Raw genomic sequence first — 19,374 nt, forward strand, 5'->3', positions numbered from 1 at the left:
AGTGAATTGTGGCCCAGATCTGGGGCATCTGCCTTGGTTCCATATCAGATACAAGCAACGGTCGTTGCCCATGTTCATGGTCCAAATGTCAAGCGCCCTGGTAAGTAAGTACGGAGTACATGAACTCGAGGGGCTGAAACATCATGACGTCGCCCCTACCAAAATGGACAGATTCAGAACGTTAACCAGTGCGAAGCAGCAGCACGCACCGTCTTCCATCGCCAGACACGTGATTAACATGTAGCTCGAATCCGTTCATCACCGCTAATCATCTCAAGGAAGGCACCCACAGGGTTATATTGGCACGCTTGGTGCATTTGGTCAAACAAAGAAGGAGCTCACCATGCTGCGCCGGACGAGTTGATATCATTTTGGCAGTCTTGCTTGCCGCCTAGCGAGCTTCGTTGCTTCCTCGTGGACGTGGGCAACACGATGAAATAGGAGGGCTCGATGCACCTTCCACCACCATGAGATGCACATCATCCGTCGCCAAAGTTGAGGGGCTGTTGAGGGCTCGCCCTTCCAACTTGTCGTTCGGTAGCCCGCCTCAACCGCATCACCGCCAACCTATGTGCTTCGGGATATCTTATTCAGTCTACTTTATCCTGCTTTATCCTGCTTCATCCTGCTTCATCCTACTTCAACCTACTGCATCCTATTGCATCCTGCTACATCCTTACACCGTCCCTAGAACTGTAATTGAACGAGGTGACCTCCATAAAGAGAAGAAGAGCCGAGGGAGAAGCGTAGACGGGAAGAAGAGGCGCAATACAAAGCTGCCAGCTCGTCCAGACATTCGCCATGGCCGAGCAACATCAGTTCACCGGTCTCCCGATTTTGCCTCCTATCCGCCTTGTCAGTGACAAGGATGTATCGAGCAAGGGCCCGGTGAAAGAAAGCGAGCAGCAGTCCCCTGGAGATTGGGAAACCGGCCAGGGTCGGGAGGAGCTTCACGACGCCCCAGGCAGCAGATACCACGCGCACGGCGGCCATCCCGCAGTGCCTCGCCACAGGTTTCTGACGGCAGCAGATTGGTCCATCATCGCGGCTAGAATTGGCGGTGCGGTGGATGTCGAGCAACACAAGGCCGTCCATCCAACCCACTGGTGGTGGCCTCCGTCGGGAATGCCGCCAGGTCTCTACCGAGACATCGTGACGTACCGAAGCAAGTTCTTTTACCTCTTCCACGCAACAAGCATCATTCGCGGCACGTTGATGATTCTCCAGCTGCTCGTCGGCGCGACGCTGACGTCCCTCGGAGCCATGTCCTTGGTCGACGGCACGCCCATCACGGTGCTCGGGGCCATCAACACCGTCACGGCCGGCCTCCTCGCCCTCCTGCACAACAGCGGCGTCCCGGACAGGTACCGCTACGACATGGCTGGATTCGGGGACCTCGAGGACAACATCAAGGAACTCCTCGACTCGGGCATCGTCCCCGCCGACATGACGATGGACCAGGTCCTTGCCGAATTCTTTGATCGGTTCCGCGAGGCCAAGGCCACCGTCGTTGCCAACATGCCGCTGCACTACAGCTCCCGACAGGGCAAGCAGCCGGGCGATTCAGCCGTGGTCGTGGTGTCGGCCCCCGAGCCCAAGACGGGGCCGAAGCGGGGCGGCGGAGACGAGGCCACGAAGACGACAGGGAGCGGGAGCATGCACGTCATGGATAAGAATGAACAAAAGACCGACGACGCTGGTACTGCTCCGCGCCAAGGGTAGATTGCTAGGCGTTGCTGGCGCTCCCGTGCTCGATGCGTACGGTGCGTGCACAGCACAGTTCCAGCAAGTGTACTTGCGGCACTTGCCCGTGCTTACATGCGCATGCGCTTGTACGGAGTACGGCTCGTCGGATTGCACCCACGCAGATGGAAAGGGCTTGGGATGACGAATTGCCTGGTCCAGCAAGGAGGATTGCGCGACTTGGCTTGATTGTTCATGTGTTTGTGCGTGGAGATGCCAGTGCGCGCGAGAGGGCGGCGGCGGCGGCGGCGGCGAATCAAGCAGAGGGAATGAATGAGGGATCGACGACAAGTCGAGAACGGAAGAAATTGGTGAATCCCGAGTACGCCGGGTGGCTGAGGAAGAACTGCCGTTGCTGCCAATGAGGACGAGCATTTCTGCGACAGCGTCAACGTTGAAACTCGTCGGATTGGCACTTTGCCGTTGTTCCATTATGCTACGGAAACGAAAGCACAGTGTAGCAGAACTGCTACGCTTATACAGCTTGTGATACGAAAGGAAGAGGCTAAATGGGATCAATCACGCCTCAGACGCCCTAGTCATAGTCAGGGGCTGTCAACGGGTTGCCAGGAAAGCTTAAGGGCCGGTGATTCGGCGAGCATCCAGTGGTCAACTGACGACGTCCCACCAAGGCCCACTGTTTGTTCGTTTCATGCCGTTTAGCTGTTACACCTCCGCATTGTGCGTGCATTTACCAAGGCATTGCAGCGTACACGACCCACGATAACGCCGTACTGGACGACCGGCAATTCTCTTGCCGATGATGGATTCTGAAGCGGGAGCTTTGCAGGACGCAAGCTCATGCCAAGAAGCTACACGGACGGAGTAGCTTGCTGGTCAAGGTGAGTGCGACCCGTATACCTCTTTTCGGCCCACGATCCTCTCGCCTGCCTCACTCCCAGCACGTAGACCTCTCCTCCCACCGCTCCTCTCCCGCCGCTCCTCTCCCTTCCCATCCACCTCTCCTTCCTACCCGTCCTCATCGTCGGTCCCTGGTCATCGTCGGAGGCCGGTGAGCATACACGTGCGTACTATCGCTCGGTGCTGCTGCACTTGCACGGTCCGCGTCGCTGCTTGCCATTCACTCACCGCGAGACCTTGCCCCGCCGTGACATTCATTCATCTGGACGGACGACCAGACCGAGCACTTTTCTTCGTCAATCCATCCACCCATGTGCTCATCCAGCCATCAATCAACCATTCATGTTCGTATCCTACGCATATCACAGTCATGTTTGTCACCAAGGGCTTGTCGGCTCTCCACACGAGGCCCAACACCATCTTCATCTTCGTCTTGGTCGTTCTTCTGCTCATACAGGCCAAGTCGTACTATCGACCGGCAAAACAGGTTCCCATTCCCGTCGAGCTGAAAGACGCTGTCGACGGAGAGCCGTCGGCGGAGGAATCTTTCTTCAAGCACCTCGTCGACACGTACAGGTTCACGAACCTCACGACGTGGCAGGCGTGGCGGATCCAAGCGACCGAACAGAAGGACGAGGCGAGCTCCCTCACAGCCGCCAACTACGACTTCCACTCGCAGGCGGAGAGGATCATCAACGTGAATGCCCCGAATCGGACCGACCTCCATGCCTCCCGAAAGCTGCTGCTGCCGACCCGTCGTGGCGCCAGGATGGACGACGTCGACGGCTCGCCCTTCCTCTTCGGCATCTCGACGACGTTCGAACGCATCGCGGACCGGGATTGGGCCCTCGTGCGCTCGTGGAAGCGCTGGATGACTCACCACGGCAAGGCCAGCAACGGCGCCGACCTCGTGCTCATGCTCAACAAGGCGACGGACCAGCAACTCTACGAGCTCGACGCGAAGCTGCACGAGGCCTCCATCGACGTATACGCCCTTTCGACGGAGGATTCCATGTCCATGGCCCGTCGCTACTACGAGATTACACGCATCATGAAGACGTACAGCGCGACGCTCGCCGCCAGCGGCCAGCGTAAGCGATGGTTCGCCCTCGTCGACGACTCCGTCTTCTTCCCGGGCCTGTCCTACCTCAACCAGCAACTTTCAGCCTACGACAGCGACGAGAAACTGTTCATCGGCCTGCCAGACGAGCGCGGAGACTGGTACGAGGCCGACGGCGGTCTCACCACCTCGGGCGGCGGCGCACTCCTCCTGACGCGCTCCGCCCTCAACAACCTGCCGCGGCTGCCGTGCTTCCAAGAGGACGAGCAGGTGTCATCGAGGCGGCCCCGGAAGTGGGACGTGCTGCTGTCGGACTGCATGAAGAAGCATGCTCGGCTCGACATGCACGTCATGGCTGCCGCCTTCTCGCCCTATTACGACGTGCCCTCGGACCCGGCCGGCCACGAGATGGGCACCCGACCGCTCGTCCTGCACGACTACGGTGAGCGACACAGGATTGATCCCGGCTTGGCCCACCTCGTCACCGACGCCTGCGGCGAGGGATGCTTCATGCAGCGCTACCTCTTCCACGACAACTGGCTCGTCGTCAACGGCGTGTCCATCAGCCAAAATCCCGACGGGCTGGCCATGTCACGCATCCGCATCCGCAATTACCGCGCGCAACCGCCTCGGACGCGCATTACCGGCCCCCTCGTCATGGACGACAGCGGTGACGGCGGCGAGAGGGCCGTCATCACGCCCAAGGGACGGCGCAACGTCTGGAAGCTGCTGGACTCTGTCGCGTCTGCCGACGGCACCGTCTGGCAGGCGTACTTGAAAAGGGGCCAAAGCGGGCTGGGCTGGGAGACGGATGGTGTCACGAGCATGGACAGCATCATTGTGCTGGCGTGGGAGAGCAGCTCGCGATGAAGACTGCGCGGCATGAGGGGAGTGAGGAGAGGCCATTCGAAGCGATGCAAGCCGCTGGTGTCGGTGTCAGGAGTCATAGCCATGTACACACATGTAGCACATTTTTGCTACCTTTTATTTTGACGTTTCCCTTTCTCTTTATCACCTGCCATTGCATTGGTAATTGGCCGTGCCGTGCGGTACATTTGGGCGACTTGCAAGCAAGAAACAAGAGAATAAACTAAGCGAGAATCAAAATGACGGAGTGCAATGGAACAGAGGCGTGATGCCGCGAAAATCAAGCCCCCCCCTGCAGCATACGACCGTCTCGCCGAGACGGCGGCACGATGGGCGCACAGGAGAGTTGTATCAACCTAACTGATGTACCGTGTGCCGTCCTAATACATGCTACTGTCGGTACCCTCGTAGGTAGCGTGACGCGTGTTGCGACGGGAAAAGTCATGCAACGAAGCTCTCGAGATGCAGAGAAAGGTTCCGCCCTGTCGCGCCAACCCGTATGATGTAGAAATCAAGCTCAAGCACCTGTCGTGCTCTCTAGATACGCCAGCACCCATGTCCAAGCGCCGCCGCCCGGCCTGGCAGGGCGTCCTGCGAACCGTGAGCCACCCACCTTGCGGCTCGGACTTGCGGCTCGGACTTGCGGCTCGGCTCATTCCCGACATGGGTGTGCCGGGTGCGCAGGATGAAGCAGCCACGCTCGCAAGCCAGAGTCGGAAAATGATGGTCTCCGCAAGCCTGTCCGGCGGCCATGCGGGCGAGGGAGCCTTCCGCTGGTGCACTATCCGACATGTTCGATCGACCCCTACGCAGGTGCGAGTCGCGACGGGCGTCTCCTCCTCGCCTCCTAGCCTCCCTTGACGGGCGAGCCGTTGTCTCTCGCCACGGCGCTTGCGCTCCGCAGCACGCGGCCGCCCCGGACGGGGATCTCGTCCACCGACGGCGTCCTCTCCATGCCCAGCTGAGCGGGCATCTCGGGCGTCACGGACCGAGACTCTGTGCCGGCTCGCCTCACCTTGGAGCCGGAGGCGGGCCTCTTCCGACGCTTGTCCTGCGTCGTCGACGCCGAGCTCGACCTCCTACTGTTGAGGCCGTCGTCGACGTCGAGGGACGGTGTCGAACTACGCATCGAGCTCGTCGACGGTCGCCGCACGCCGCTGCTCCCGCGCTTGCGGTTCTTCTCCCCCAGCTGGTGGCGGGCTTGGGGGGTCCTGTGGGGTTCGTGCCGTCGAGCCTGCGTCGGCGTCGGCCGCCAGGGGAGCCACCAGAGGGAACCGTAGGTCTGGCGGGCGAGACGGCGGTCGTGCTCCTTGACCTTTTCGCGCAGCAGCGCCCTTCTCTCGTTCTCCCTCTCCCAGTATTCGGTCCGGTAGAGCTCCCAGTTTTCGCGAAAGGTGGCGGAGAAGGGCTTGGGGAGCAGCAGGAGCTTGACGTAGTCGCCGCCGGGGGCCAGGTCCTCCTCATGTCCGCCGTGCTCCTCGTCTTCGGCCGGCAGGACGAGCGTCGGGTGAACGTCGGCCGACGGCGGCAGATCCCTTTCGGCCTCGCGCAGCTGCGACGGCTCGACGTGCCGGTACGACGAGCTCGCCGTGTGGGAGAAGATGCCGTAGGTGAGGAAGAAGCCGATGGAGGAGAGGGCCTCGGCCCACCAGGGGCGTCCGACGATGACGAGCTTGCAGTTGAAGGCGCGCAGCCCCCTGTTGGAGATGGCAAACCAGCGGCGGGGCCAGCGGATGCCGCGGTCCCAGATGCCCGTGGCCCAGACGAGGGCGGCGGTGATGATGCCGCCCATGAAGCAGACCTTTTGGGCGCCCTCGACGGCCCAGTAGATGGAGCCGCCGACGCCGCGGCCGTCCTCGCGGGGCGCAAAGTAGAGCTGGTAGCCGAAGACGAGGACCCAGGCGGTGAGGAGGGCGAGGAAGAAGGTGTGGTGCCGCCGCCGGGCGCGGAGCTCGAGGAACTGGGCGCGCAGGGAGGCCTCGAGGATGAGGAGGTTGAGGTATACCATCGACGGAGAGCTGGGCGTGTGATGGAGGGGGTCGCCCTGCTTGCCGGCCATGGGCTGCTGCTGCATCTGCATCTGCATCTGCATCGGCGTCGCGCCCGCGAGGTTGTGGGCGGCGACGGGGACGGGCGCGCCCTTGACGATGGAGTCGAGGTCGTCGGCCATGCTGTCGCTTTGTCCCGCTCTCGGATCGGCCCGTCGGTTCGGCGAGGCCTGAAGGAAGACGAGGGAGGTTGCCTGCCGAGCGGATGAGCCGAGCGGTTCCCTGCCCTTCCTCTCACCTACCCCTTGAAGCGGTCGGGTACCGCTGCAGGGCCCGAGGCGCTTCGTGCGGCGGCGTGCGTTTGATCGAGATCAACCGAGCTCCGTCGCGGCAATGCTGTTCGGCGAAGAGTCGGATATGCACGATTTGGTAGAGGTTGGTGTTGGTGTTGGTGTTGGCGGAGGAAGGGAAACTGTCACTAGCTCGATTGGACCATGGGGGGGCCGAGTTCAGTGTTGCGGTGGTGTCCGAGTCAAGTACTCCGCGTACTTACTCCTCGTAATTATCGCTGGTTCCAGGTTCAATTGGTACCTACACGGGCGCCTTTTAGTACCTTGTAGGCCTGTGGTACGAGTTCTACTGCGACAGCGTACTCGGAACTGGTGGTCGACTGGTAGGAATGAGGACTGTAGGTTTTTTCACACGATACAAAGCAGAGCACTGTACAAGTACTCGGTAAGTGCACCTATGTACGTCTACTTGCTGTACTCCGTAGGCTGTCATTATCGCTCTGACAAGAGGCAGCCGAATGGCACACTGGCCCAGTCCGAGGTTCTGGCACTCCATCAGTGGCGGGCACTGTATTGTACAGTACTAGGTACTAGGTAAGTACATGCGAACTTAAGTACAGTAGGCATTACAGTACATCCAACTAATGTACAGCATTTGTATGAGCACATGTACTGTACAATACGCAGTCCTGCAGTGCAAATTGGAAGTACTTAGTCCCTGTTGAAGCCCAGTACAGTACTCCGTACAGTACTTACATGTACTGAAGTGCATGCACCTACTTAATTACAAGGAGTTGTACTCCGTACTCCGTACACCAACATTTATATGCAAGTACTGTACTTGGGTGTATGGAGTAATAATACTTGTGCACATGTACGCTCCTGTAAGTGGTCCCTGTTCTGTTCAGCTTGCCCCTCAAGCCTCCACTGCTCTTGCAGAGCCAATGGTAATAGAGGACCCCCGGAAGTTGTTGAGTTGAGTCGATTCAACGGTGGGGGACCGACCCGACTCGGGCTCTGCATGAGGGACCTCCAGGTAGTTAGTTGTACCAGTACCTACTCTGTACGGAGAACGGAGTTCGGAGTACACGCATTATTGTACAGTATGATTTGTAAGTAAGTTCGCCCAGGGGACCCCCAAGTACTTGTACACCGCACTAAATTCCATACATACTTAAGCACAGTACGGAGTAACAGAACAGAGTATGAAAGCACCCAACGACCCAGGGTCATGTGTTCCCTGCTACAACTTGGTAATAGTACTTCCCGTACCTGCCTATGCTCCGTACACTGTACCTAAGTAGGTACACATGAGTATACTTGTGTACAGTACTTGAGTATTGTGTGTACTCCGTACCCGTACATGTAATCGGCCAACATGCAAGTACAGAGGACTCCGTCCTATGCCTACGTACTGTACGCAAGCAAGTACATGTATGTACTCCGTACTGTACAGTACAATACACGTACCCCCAGGCCATGCCTCACCAAGTAATACTCCGTACTCCGTACCTGTACTCCGAATAGTACTGTAGAGTACTCCGTAACTTCTTGTCAACTCCGTACTTGTGCAGGTACTTGTACTTGTACAAGTATCTCAGGTCTCCTGCAGTTCGTTGGTACCTGCCTCGAACCTAACGGCCAGAGCAAGTCAAGGTCGAGCTCGTCCCAAACGTAAACCCGCCCTCGATCATTCCCATCACCATCGCCATCACCATCACCTTGCATACTCACGTTATACAGCATTTGTGCGCCTCACGTCCGCTAGCCATTCATTCCCTCGCCGCCCCAGAAACTCCGCCCGATTGCGCTCGCTTCATCGCACTCGATCCAGCCCGTGCGTAGCGCCGGCTTCCGGGCAGACCCAACCTCCGAGCCCCAGCCTTAAGTCCGGATTCCGGGGCCGCCAGCAGGGCGCAGCCAAGTCGCACATAGCAAAGCTGGCCGACACGCACGGCTCGTTGTCGTCATCATCTGCATCTCGGCGGACTTTACTCGTGTCAGTTTCAGGGTGCTTGGGCGGTTTACTATAAACCCCCCAGCGCCCGCTCCCGAGCCTCGAGCCCCGGGCCATGATCAAGACAGGTGTCGCTTCCGCCCTGCTGCAGCGAACTGCCTTTACCCTCGCCACAACCACCATCGCCACAACCGCCATCACCAACACGAACAGCGGCAGCAACGCCAACAACACGGCCGTCAAAATGCCCGCCTCCGACGGCGCCGTTCGCGTCCAGCAACCGCCTGCCGCCAACGACGGCCCCCTCCAGCAGAAGCCCCAGGCGCCGCCGACGATATACTTTCCCCTGGGCTACAAGGAAGCCGCCTACCAATGGGTTCGTCGCAACCTCTCCCCCCGCCCCCGTGCCTGTATGTCCGTGTGGGTGCCTAGTTACTGACGCGGCGTCTGGGAATCCAGTGGACGAGCGTCACGCCTGCCATGGCCGAGCGCAAGGTCCTTTCCTTCATCCCCCACCTCCGCGAGGCCGTCGACAGCGTCACCGCCGCCTCCCCCGCCCCCGCCCCGGCCGACAACTCGATCAAGCCTGATCCCTTCGGCACCCGTGTCTGGCGCCGCTCCCTCGTCAAGCTCTCGGGAAAGAACCGGGCCCTCAACGAGGTGTGCGTCGAGCGTGTCGGCGAGGACGAGGACGAGACCCTCGTCATGGTTCACGGCTACGGCGCCGGCCTCGGCTTTTTCTACAAGAACCTCGAGCCCATCTCGCGCCTCCCGGGCCTCAAGCTCTACGCCCTCGACATGCTTGGCATGGGCAACTCGACCCGCCCACCCTTCAAGATCCGCGCCAAGGGGAAGGAGCAGCAGGTGATCGAGGCCGAGAACTTCTTCGTCGACGCCCTCGAGGAGTGGCGCAAGGCGAGGAAGATTGAGCGCTTCACCCTGCTCGGCCATTCGCTCGGCGGCTACCTCGCCGTCTCGTACGCCATCAAGTATCCCGGTCACCTGAAGAAGCTGATACTGGCCTCGCCCGTCGGCATCCCCGAGGACCCGTACGCCGTCAACGCCTCCATGCCCGATCCGAAGGAGTCGTCGACGCAGCAGGACGACTTCGCCCAAGACCAGCAAGCCCTCACCGAAACCAAAACCCCCCCAACGGCCGCTGCCTCAGTCGGCCGAACGGCGAAGGAGGCGACCCCGACTGCGCCGAGGCGGCCGCTGCCCAGCTGGCTTGTCTGGCTCTGGGACGCCAACGTCTCGCCATTTAGCATCGTTCGCCTCACCGGTCCGCTAGGGCCGCGCCTAATTTCCGGCTGGAGCTCGCGCCGCTTCAACCACCTCCCACCCAACGAGGCACAGGCCCTCCACGACTACTCCTTTTCCATCTTCAAGCAGAAGGGCAGCGGCGAATACGCGCTGGCCTACATCCTCGCCCCCGGTGCCTACGCTCGCCGGCCCGTCATCAACCGCATTCACCACGTCGGCCGACAGACCCTGCCGGCCCCACCCGACGCCCTCCCGTCCGACGCCGCAGTCAAGGAAACCGGCATCCCCATCGTCTTCCTCTACGGCGAGAACGACTGGATGGACGTCGCCGGCGGGCTTGCCGCCGAGCAGAAGCTCAAGGACGCCAGGAGGCAGGCCCTGCTTGGTGCCACCGACGAGCAGCGGCGCAATGAGGCCGGCAGCGCAAGGGTCACCGTCATCCCCAAGGCTGGTCACAACCTCCATCTCGACAACCCCGATGACTTCAACAGAATGGTCACTGAGGAGATGGAGGCAACCATGGCCGTCGAGAGGCGCCGCCCCAGATGAGTCATTTCACAATTTCGACCCTGCTTTTTTCGGCGGCTGGACTGTGGATTGATGGAACGGAACGGAACGGAACCGGTGTTGCCGTTCAGCCGGCCGTGAGAGAGTGGAATCTTTCCATGGTGACCGGCTTGTAACCATCGTCATAATGGAGGCAGCCATACAATTGGGCATCGAGCAAGGCGTTTTGGATACATGGATGGATAATGACATCGTTTGCCGCGCGGCAAGCATTTGTACAATCATCATTGTTTAACATAGTTTTCAACCTGACATGAATCGGACGAGATCATAAACGGCAGTTGGCATTATGACTCGATACGCGACGCAGAGCTACTTGGGGTATTCTGAATGTGAGCAAATCGTAGCAAGGCCGACTCGTACACGGCAAAATGCAGCAAGAATCCATTACGCGCACACTTTCCTCCTTGTCCCGTTGTCGATACTCTCTCTTGCATGCAATCCATGTGTGACGCAGCCAGTGCTGTCGTTTCCGTGCCTCAACTCCTCGCTGAAGACGCCATCGGGCTTGAACCCAAGCGATGCAATAAAAAAACAAATACTCGAAATCGAAGCGAGAGCCTCTCTCAGAGATTGATGATGTCCACCTCGGAAAAGTCGGGAGGATTCTGGCCGTAGACGACGCGCACCTTGCTGTCGAGGGCCGTACCCTCGTTGCTGATCCAAATGTGCTTGCTGTAGTTGTGCGTTCTGCGAATCTCGTCCTCGCTGATGCCCAAGTCGTCCCGAGGTATCCAGACCGTCGGCCGCCGGGCGCGCAGAGCATAGTGCTGAAAGGCGTGCTTCGTCAGCACGTCTCGCTCCGCGGGCGTCAGGTCCTCGATGTCGTCGTGGATGCCCCCGTACAGGGCGTCGCCGATGGCTCGCTGCGCCTCCAGATCCTTCTGGCGCTGCTGCCTTCGGTACTGGGTCGCTCTGGAATGATCCGTCATCTCCTTGAGCCTGCGAAGTTGGTTTCCGCCGCCGCTCTTGGCCCAGTGGCCGACCTGCTTGACGTGTTCCCGAAGCTGGCTCCCTTGCCTCCGGGGGCCCAGCGGCCCTAGCTCGTCGTCCATCTCGTCTTCCGGCAGGCGAGTCGGCGTCTCGACGGTACCATCGAAGACTTCGCCATAGTCGCCGCAAGAGGACTGGTCTCCGACGAGACCGAACCGAGCATCCTGGGCCCGCTGGAAGGCCTCATCTCGCAGCACCGCCTCATCCTCGAACGTGATGGGCAGGTTCCGGAACAGGGGCGAAAAGGATACGTTGAGGAGGATTTGGAAAATGGCGGTGAACATCAGGACCACTATCATGATGATACCATGCGTCGTGCACGTGCGTTTCTCCTCCGTGTCCTCGACGAGGAAGAACATGCCGGCCATGCAGAGTTCCATAAAGTATAATCCTGTAAAGGTCTGGTTGATGGCTCGCGGGTACAGGACGCCGCCGGTGTCGAGCTCAAACCTGTTGACGTAGAGCATCGCATACCTCTGGGCGAGCCACAGCAAACTAAACGTGATGATGGCGAATACCGAGATCAAAGGTGAGATGACGCAGTAAACGAGGCCGATGCAGGCAAAATTGGTATAGACGGGAAAGAAGGAGCCCCAGCTGATCTGCGCGAGCGTCGTGTTCCGCGTCCACTTGCTGCGGGCGGTGCTGTCGAACATTGGGGCGAGGATGAACCAGGTCGCCAGGGCGACGATCTGCAAGAGGGTGCCGGAGCTGGTCGAGAGGGCCTGGAGGATCATGTAGGAGAAGAAGTAGTTGGCGGCGCGGGGGAGGTTACTGGCGAGGAGGTCGAGGACGGACTCGAGGGACTGGAGCTTCTTGATGTTTCCCACCAAGTCCGTCAGGGAGGCGGCGAAGAAGGAGGCGATGGAGACGATGAGGAAGACTTGGACGAAGAGGAAAACAAAGTAGAAGCGTTGAACAAACTCGCTCTTCTGCGCACCCGTCTTTGCGCCCTTGAAGCCGGCCAAGAGGTTGAGGATGATGGGCACGAGGACGAGCAGGAGACTGAGTGTGGCGGCCGGCAAGATACCGGCGATGATCTTGACGAGCGACCCGACCATCTTGTTTTCCCTCAGGTAGCTTAGCCAACTGGCATCGGCGATCAGCTTGTCGAGCTGGCCGAGGGCCGCAGTCCAGGCGACGGGGATGGCCCAGAGGAAGATCATGGCGATGACGGTGCCGACGACGATGAAGGAGCGGACCCACTCCTGCCACCAGTTGAGCGCCATGTTCTCCCATATGATATCCCGAGGGGAGATCTCGTTCATGCGGGGGAACATCTGGCGCGGCAGATGATGGACGACGCTTTGGCAGGCCATGTGGGCGGCCACCTGGTGGTTGAACTGGACAAAGGCCGAGGGTATGAGCGGGAAACGCTCGGGGTGCTTCTGGTCCTCCTCAATCTCCAGGTTCAGCCGGGCAAGCTCCTGGCGACACCAATAAATCGTGTCCACCTTCTTGCTGATCAAGGGGAGGCCGAACAACCAGCCGACACCGAAGAGCGGCAGGTGGTGCGTCGGCCGGTCCCTCTTCTTCAGATACTTTGCCCACACTGCGCCATCGTCCCCGTTTTTGTCCCCGGCGTGGTCAGGGTTGCGGGCCGATGGATATTCGATTTCTTCCTCGTCCTCGCCGTCGCCGCCGACAAAGGGGATGACGCTCTTGATCTGCTGCCAAGGCGTTTGCGGCCCCTCGGCTCGTTTCGTTTTCAACTCCTCGGGGGCGGCGCCTTGGGGAATGGGAGAGGCGTAGCCACCGGCAGGGGGTTTCCAGAATTGCCAAAAGCTCGGCCGACCGGGGAGAATCATGTCGTCGGCGTCGTGGGTCGGCCGGACCGTGTTTCCACCCGTCGGCGTGCGCGTACCATTCCGCTGCTTGGCCGCGGACGCGGCGCAGTCGGAAGCAGACGAGGCCGAGGCAGGCGACGAGCGGGGGGTGGTACGAGCTTCCGACGAGTCGGCCTGCGGCGACAGCGGCGAGGCATGCCTCTCGTCAAACGTGCAGGCGCGTGCCGCATCGGCCCTGCGTTCGACCATGGGACCGGCGCCCGAGAAGCCATGGGCCGTTCCCCGCGTGCCGTGGACTTCGGTGCCGGCCTTGGTGGCAACCCCTCTCAGCCCCCGGCCGACCTTGGACAGGGGGTTGATGACGGAGCGGGAGTGGAAGACGCCGGTGCGCCTATTCTCTTGGGGTGGGTCTTGCGCAGCGGCCGTCGAGTCTCGCATGCTATCGCGGACGGTGTGCGGGACGCTGTGCGTGTTTCCGGCGTCGGTTCCCTCGCCGCTGTTGGCCATGCGTTGGGCTTCGGCATCCTCCTGGGCGTCGCGGGCCGTCTTTTCCTCCTTGGTGAGCGCCGCGTCCTTCAACTTCCTGCGGCTCTTCTTCTCCTCGGCGTTCCTCCGCTTCAGCTGGGCCCGCTTCGCCGCCTTTATGAGGTCCGTCTCGGCCGACTCGAGCTTCGCGTGCACGCCACGACGGTCGGAGATCTTGTCGAGCAGCTTGGTGAGATCGCGGTTGAGCCAAATGTTCCGGACGCCGCCAGGGAAGACGTCGAAGAGGCCGGCGAGGGCGTCCTTGCTGAGCCACTTTTTCGGTATGGAGGTGACGAGGACGGTGGTGGCCGAGGCTCGAAGGCGATGCTCGGCGCTGGTGAGGTAGTCCTGTCGAACCTTGATGTAGACGCGAAGCTCGAAGAAGAAGACGGTGCAGACCCAGATGACGACGAGGATGCCCATGACGAGGTGGGCCGTGTAGCGACTCGTGTGTTGCTTGCTCACATTCTGCCAGGCAAGGGTGTCGAGGCCCGTGATGTTGGCATTGCTTCGTTCGCTGTCCTTGACGTCGACATGCTGGCCCTGGCCGTCGATGTAGTTGAGCGGGATGAGGATGGGCAAGACGACGGCGCAGATGGGGAGAAAGATGACCAGCAGGGTTTTGAGGTAGCGGAGGAAGAAGTAGGCGTCGAGGCCGCACTTGTTGATGAGGTCGCGGTCGCTGTAGTTGACGAGGGACCAGATCATGGCCACGGTGTTTCTCGACGGTGGCGCCGTCCGCTCTCGCTCAGGCACCAGATACGTCTTTGGTTTGCTTCACGGGGTCAGCTGGTGGGGGTTTCGCCGAGGGCCTCGGGCAAGCGGGCGGCATGATACGTACAATACGCGAGCTAGCTTATTACGCAGCAGGACGAAGAGGGTAATCTGGGCCGCAAAGATGGCCAGGGCGACACCTATCGCCGAGAGGAAGCTGACGATGCCGATGCCCTGGGCACTCTGGCCTGACCCGCCCTGGCTGGGACCGACGGCCTGGGCCGTTTGCCTCGGCACCAGGATGGGGAACGAGGCGGCATCGACAATCTTGGCAAGGGAATCAACACTTGAGCCGACCATGGCGGCGGCCTCGAGGCAACGATGCACTCGATGCTGCCCAGCGAGAAATCCGAGAGGCAGCAAGGGCAGTGAGGTGATCTCCGGGGGGGGGACGAGAAGAAGCGGAAGTGGTGCCCTCACGGGGCGAGGAAAGGAGGAGGAAGATAGGAGGATATAAGAGATGCCAAGAGTGAAGATGAGAATAGGAACTCTTGAAGAGCAGCGAGCGCGCGTAGGCTTCGAATCGAGGTCAAGGGAATGAATCTACCATAGGACGGGCTGTCGTCGAGGGAAGGTGAAGCGGCGACGAGGGACGAGGTAGGTAAAGATGGGACGATGGGCATGGGCCGTCAATCAAAGAGGATAGATGAGATGGAGAGGGGCCAGGAAATGAAAGATGAACAAAGGAGGGATGGTTTTTTTCGAGCACATGTTCTACTTTTGACAATTTTTGCTTCACTCACACGCCCAGGCAGGCGAGCTCGGTCGGCCGACAGCGCTATGCACGCTCAAAGCTTGGAAGTGGGCAGGAGCGTCATGATTGGCGCCTGCTTCGTTTCAACGAAGCGTCTGCCGGCGGTGACATAGGAGGCTTCACTGGGCGGCCCGTCGAGGGACGAAGACGCCAACAGGGGCGCCGGTGGGGGCAGGCGCATGCATGATGCACCAAGATGACGCCGCCGTAGGCGTCTGCGCGATGCGATTCGTTACAGGCTCGACCGATCTGGGGAGGATCTTCAGCGTAGCACGAGGACGGAGTATCAATTCCATACTACTTCGTTCCATGTACGACAGCACACCAGCACGAGGTGCGATGAAATTTTCGTCACAGTAGATACGTGTGCACAACGAATCATGGCGCGAACTCTTGGTGCCAGCGAGTGCGATTATCTGGCCAAGTACTGTATGGCACAAGTACAGTACTTACAGTACAGTACTGGGAGGGGCAAGTCTTCGTCATTATTCCTGGAATGCAATTAAGACTCCGTACTTGTACGACCCAATTTAGTAGTTGATATTACGAACCACTCGCAGCAAACATGTGTCGAAGTGCCGCACCCTTGGCGATATACGTACGGAGTACGGAGTACGGGGTATGGAGTACTGTACAGGTACAAGTACTTACACCTACAGTACTGTGCATGTGCTTCACCCTCGACAGTCCCATATTACTGTACTCACGAGAAGGCTCGTTCACATACATGGATGCATCCTCTTGGCACCACATGCACTCCGCAGGGTAGAGCGGGTTGGAGGATATCGAACGTACCGAGCGAGCGCTCGCTTGCCTTGCGAAAGGTATATCGTTTGACAATCCAATGAGCGACGGAGGGCGGCGACGGTAAATTACAACTACAGTGTACAACTACATGCGACTTGGCGCCGTGGACGAGCGGCTAGACATTAGGGGTAATCTCCGCCACGCCGGCGGCGACCCAGTCGTGTTAGCGCTTTGTGCCTGACTATTACTGGCCCAAGTGCTATCTTAGTAGCGTAGTCGCACAATGGACACGCATAGTACGAGGCAATCTTCACACCATTGTCTGGGATCTCTATGCAAGCGCCTGCTTCCCTTTGTGACCGGCCTCGAACGAACTCCCAACACGAACTTGCACGTTGTTGTATGGAACAACTACGAATCAGTCAGTATGTGCTCCAGTCACGAATACACTTGAACATAAAATCAGTGATCCCGCGTATTCATGTAGTGCCAGTGTGCATAATACTGTACGTGCAGGAAAATATGGTGTGAAGGAAAGTGACTTTCAGAAGGATGACTTTTTCCCCTCCACTGTGCATGTATGGAGCACAAGTACTAGGTTGTACAACTACCTGCAACTACAGCACAGTATTACTTGTGCTCCGTACTCCGTACTTGATCAATAGTGCTTTAGTGCTTGCATGTACGGATTAAGTACTAGGTACGGAGTACTAGGTAGGTACCTAGTAGTGATTAATACCAAGTACTAGTATTTGTACGAGTACGCTCGCTCGGCCTGCGCTCAGTGTCATGTTTTCCGCCAGCGCATTCGCCGTCGGTCGTGGAAGCAAAGTCCGGGAGCAGGCAGAGGATGCACACACATACTGTGCACCGCACGCAGACGTGCAAGCGTTTGTTTCATCGGACGGCGATGACGCCCCTTGCTTGTTGGCTTTTGCACCGTTTTTGCCGTCCTGTGCTCCATCAAGATGATCAATTTTAAACCGTCGTCCACAAGCGCCTTGACGTTACTGCTGTACCGTTCTGCACAGGTGCTCAAGTAATACCTAGTACTGTGCTCGGGATGGGATGGGACATTGCATCCTTTCATTTTCTAGCCCATTTGTTTGGTCTCCTGCGGCATTCAATTATCCAGCCCCTCAAGGCCGACGCGCCACAAATCGGCTCATGATTCGATGTTCATTCCGAGCCCGTTCCCGAGACCTCTCCAAATCCTCGGTTCGTCGCAATCAAGCCCTAGACCCCCCTCTACTCGGGCCCGGTGGGTGACATGTCATGTTGCAGGGGTGCTCGTGACGATGAAACGCGACTGCAACTTCGAGCACGACTCTCGACGGAATCCGACTGCTCGGTGCAAGCCAGGCATTCATGGCTGAATCGCCACGGCCATCGTGCGGGTTATTCTCTTGCACACCGATCCTGTCGACCCATGGACCGACCTTTGCCGCCGGCACTCTCTTATCCGTCCCAACTCGCCTGCTTCCCGACGTGCTGCATCCTCGATCTAGTCAACGATGCTTACCAAGAATTACGAATCATGGTCAGTCACTGCAGTAATTTCGTGTGAGGTTGAACGCACGACGGCGAGCAAACGTCGCAAGGTGTGAACTGGGTGCAAGCCACATGCCCTGGCACGGCGAAGGAAACCACTGGCAAGCAGGCGCACGTGAATGCCGTGAACTAGTCATGGACATGGCCAAGAGCCTAAGGGATGGAGAAACGTCCTGATCCTGCTTGCTCTCGTTCGTCCTTGGCCAGGTTGAGACAGCTACGGACGCATGACAAAGTACCGGTGTCGTTACGTGCACACGCTTACATGTATTTCTTTGACCCTTGGTGCTCCTGTGCTCCTGTTTCTCCTCAGTTCTTTGGGACAGCCACGGACGGCATGATGCAGTGCCAGTACATTTACTATATGGGTACATATACATATACATATCTATTGGCACGACTGGTCAAAAGCGCATACGGCGAAAAATGGAACGAAAAAAACAAACCATCCAGCATTCCAGTCGCGGGACCTAAGTATAGATGTACATCAACCCTTAACGCCCAATCAAATATATGTCGCCCAAATCGTGTCTCGGCCGTCCAACTCAACGGCCGACCATGCAGCCAGACTCATGGCAAGTTGTTCGATGCCATCTTTGGCATAAAGCAAAAAGTGTTCCTGGTCGTAGCCAAGTCAGCCATGGTCGGCAAGCCTCGCCCAACGGAGATTCCGCACTCACCATCGACCACGGCTCAGAAGAGAATGTCCAAGCAGCAGCAGCAGGCTAGACCGGCCAGCAACCCCTCCAGCATCCCCGGCTTCCGGTGCTGTCGCTGCTGAGGGACGTAGCCGGGCCCCGGGGGATACGCTCCCTGCCCGTACTGACCTGGCGGGGGATAGGGGCCCTGGCCGGCCGGATAGGGACCCTGCGACGGCTGTTGGTTGTAGTAACCCATCGGCGGTCCGGGTTGGTAGTAGCCTTGCTGCTGCTGCGGCGGCTGCTGCTGGTAGTAGCCCTGCTGAGGCCCAGGGGGGTAGTAGCCTTGCTGCTGGTCCTGCCGAAAGTTGTTGCCGCCATCGTAGGCGGGCTTCGGAGCTTGTGGCGGAGCGCCGTACGGCGGTGGTTGCTCGCCTTTGTTGGCCATCTCGCTCCTCGTCTCTCCGTCACACTCCCTCTCTGGTTATTCGATGGCGGTCGACGGGACGTTGATGAATCTCGTGTTCGTGTCGAAGCAAGCGAGTGAGCCCTGCGCGGAGGCCGGTGAATAGACTGGTGCTGTAGGATGGACGGAGGATGGTGGGGGAAGTGTCTCGAGGGGTCCAAGGAAACTCTCCGTGTCGCAGGGCATCCTGGGCCGCCACCGGAGCCGGTGGCCCAGTGCAGATGGATTACGTGGACGTAGGGTGGCAAGGCAGAGTATGGTTGGTCGTGGAATAGCGCTGCGCCACACTCGGCACCCCTTAAGCACACCTCCCATTGTACGGTTGCATTCATGTCCGTTGATCCATCAGTCGGTCGAGCCTTGCAAATACGCAGCAATGTTGGAAGTATGTATGCCAAAATGTCTTTTCACCCACCACTGCATCCATCTCTCCGGATTTGAAATGGTCAATGGTTCCATTTTCTGCCCTTTTTCGCTTGCCTCTGCGACGCAACTCAACCGAGCATGTACTTAAGTACAGTAGTACTTGAGTACTTACATACG

At 59.0% G+C, this 19,374-nt stretch overlaps 6 protein-coding genes across 6 annotated transcripts; 3 read left to right on the top strand and 3 right to left on the bottom strand.

Moving 5' to 3' along the window:
* Positions 1–801: 801 nt before the first annotated feature.
* On the top strand, positions 802–1,722 carry DCS_00493 (C6 transcription factor; the record flags this gene model as incomplete). The annotated part of the gene is made up of 1 exon (XM_040797832.1): positions 802–1,722. One exon carries the CDS (start codon positions 802–804, stop codon positions 1,720–1,722), a length of 921 nt encoding a protein of 306 aa, XP_040658715.1.
* Positions 1,723–2,974: 1,252 nt separating this feature from the next.
* On the top strand, positions 2,975–4,534 carry DCS_00494 (uncharacterized protein; the record flags this gene model as incomplete). The annotated part of the gene is made up of 1 exon (XM_040797833.1): positions 2,975–4,534. One exon carries the CDS (start codon positions 2,975–2,977, stop codon positions 4,532–4,534), a length of 1,560 nt encoding a protein of 519 aa, XP_040658716.1.
* Positions 4,535–5,378: 844 nt separating this feature from the next.
* Positions 5,379–6,701, bottom strand: DCS_00495 (uncharacterized protein; the record flags this gene model as incomplete). The annotated part of the gene is made up of 1 exon (XM_040797834.1): positions 5,379–6,701. The coding sequence occupies one exon, from the start codon at positions 6,699–6,701 to the stop codon at positions 5,379–5,381; it is 1,323 nt and encodes a 440-aa protein (XP_040658717.1).
* A 2,180-nt stretch (positions 6,702–8,881) lies between these two features.
* DCS_00496 (alpha/beta hydrolase) lies at positions 8,882–10,578 on the top strand (the record flags this gene model as incomplete). The annotated part of the gene is made up of 2 exons (XM_040797835.1): positions 8,882–9,142; positions 9,199–10,578. 2 exons carry the CDS (start codon positions 8,882–8,884, stop codon positions 10,576–10,578), a joined length of 1,641 nt encoding a protein of 546 aa, XP_040658718.1.
* A 584-nt stretch (positions 10,579–11,162) lies between these two features.
* On the bottom strand, positions 11,163–14,975 carry DCS_00497 (uncharacterized protein; the record flags this gene model as incomplete). Its single annotated transcript, XM_040797836.1, has 2 exons — positions 11,163–14,676; positions 14,743–14,975. 2 exons carry the CDS (start codon positions 14,973–14,975, stop codon positions 11,163–11,165), a joined length of 3,747 nt encoding a protein of 1,248 aa, XP_040658719.1.
* A 3,445-nt stretch (positions 14,976–18,420) lies between these two features.
* DCS_00498 (uncharacterized protein) lies at positions 18,421–18,813 on the bottom strand (the record flags this gene model as incomplete). The annotated part of the gene is made up of 1 exon (XM_040797837.1): positions 18,421–18,813. The coding sequence occupies one exon, from the start codon at positions 18,811–18,813 to the stop codon at positions 18,421–18,423; it is 393 nt and encodes a 130-aa protein (XP_040658720.1).
* Between the last annotated feature and the right edge of the window lie 561 nt (positions 18,814–19,374).

This window comes from Drechmeria coniospora, chromosome 01 (genome assembly GCF_001625195.1).
Source record: "Drechmeria coniospora strain ARSEF 6962 chromosome 01, whole genome shotgun sequence".
Lineage (NCBI taxonomy): Eukaryota > Fungi > Ascomycota > Sordariomycetes > Hypocreales > Ophiocordycipitaceae > Drechmeria > Drechmeria coniospora.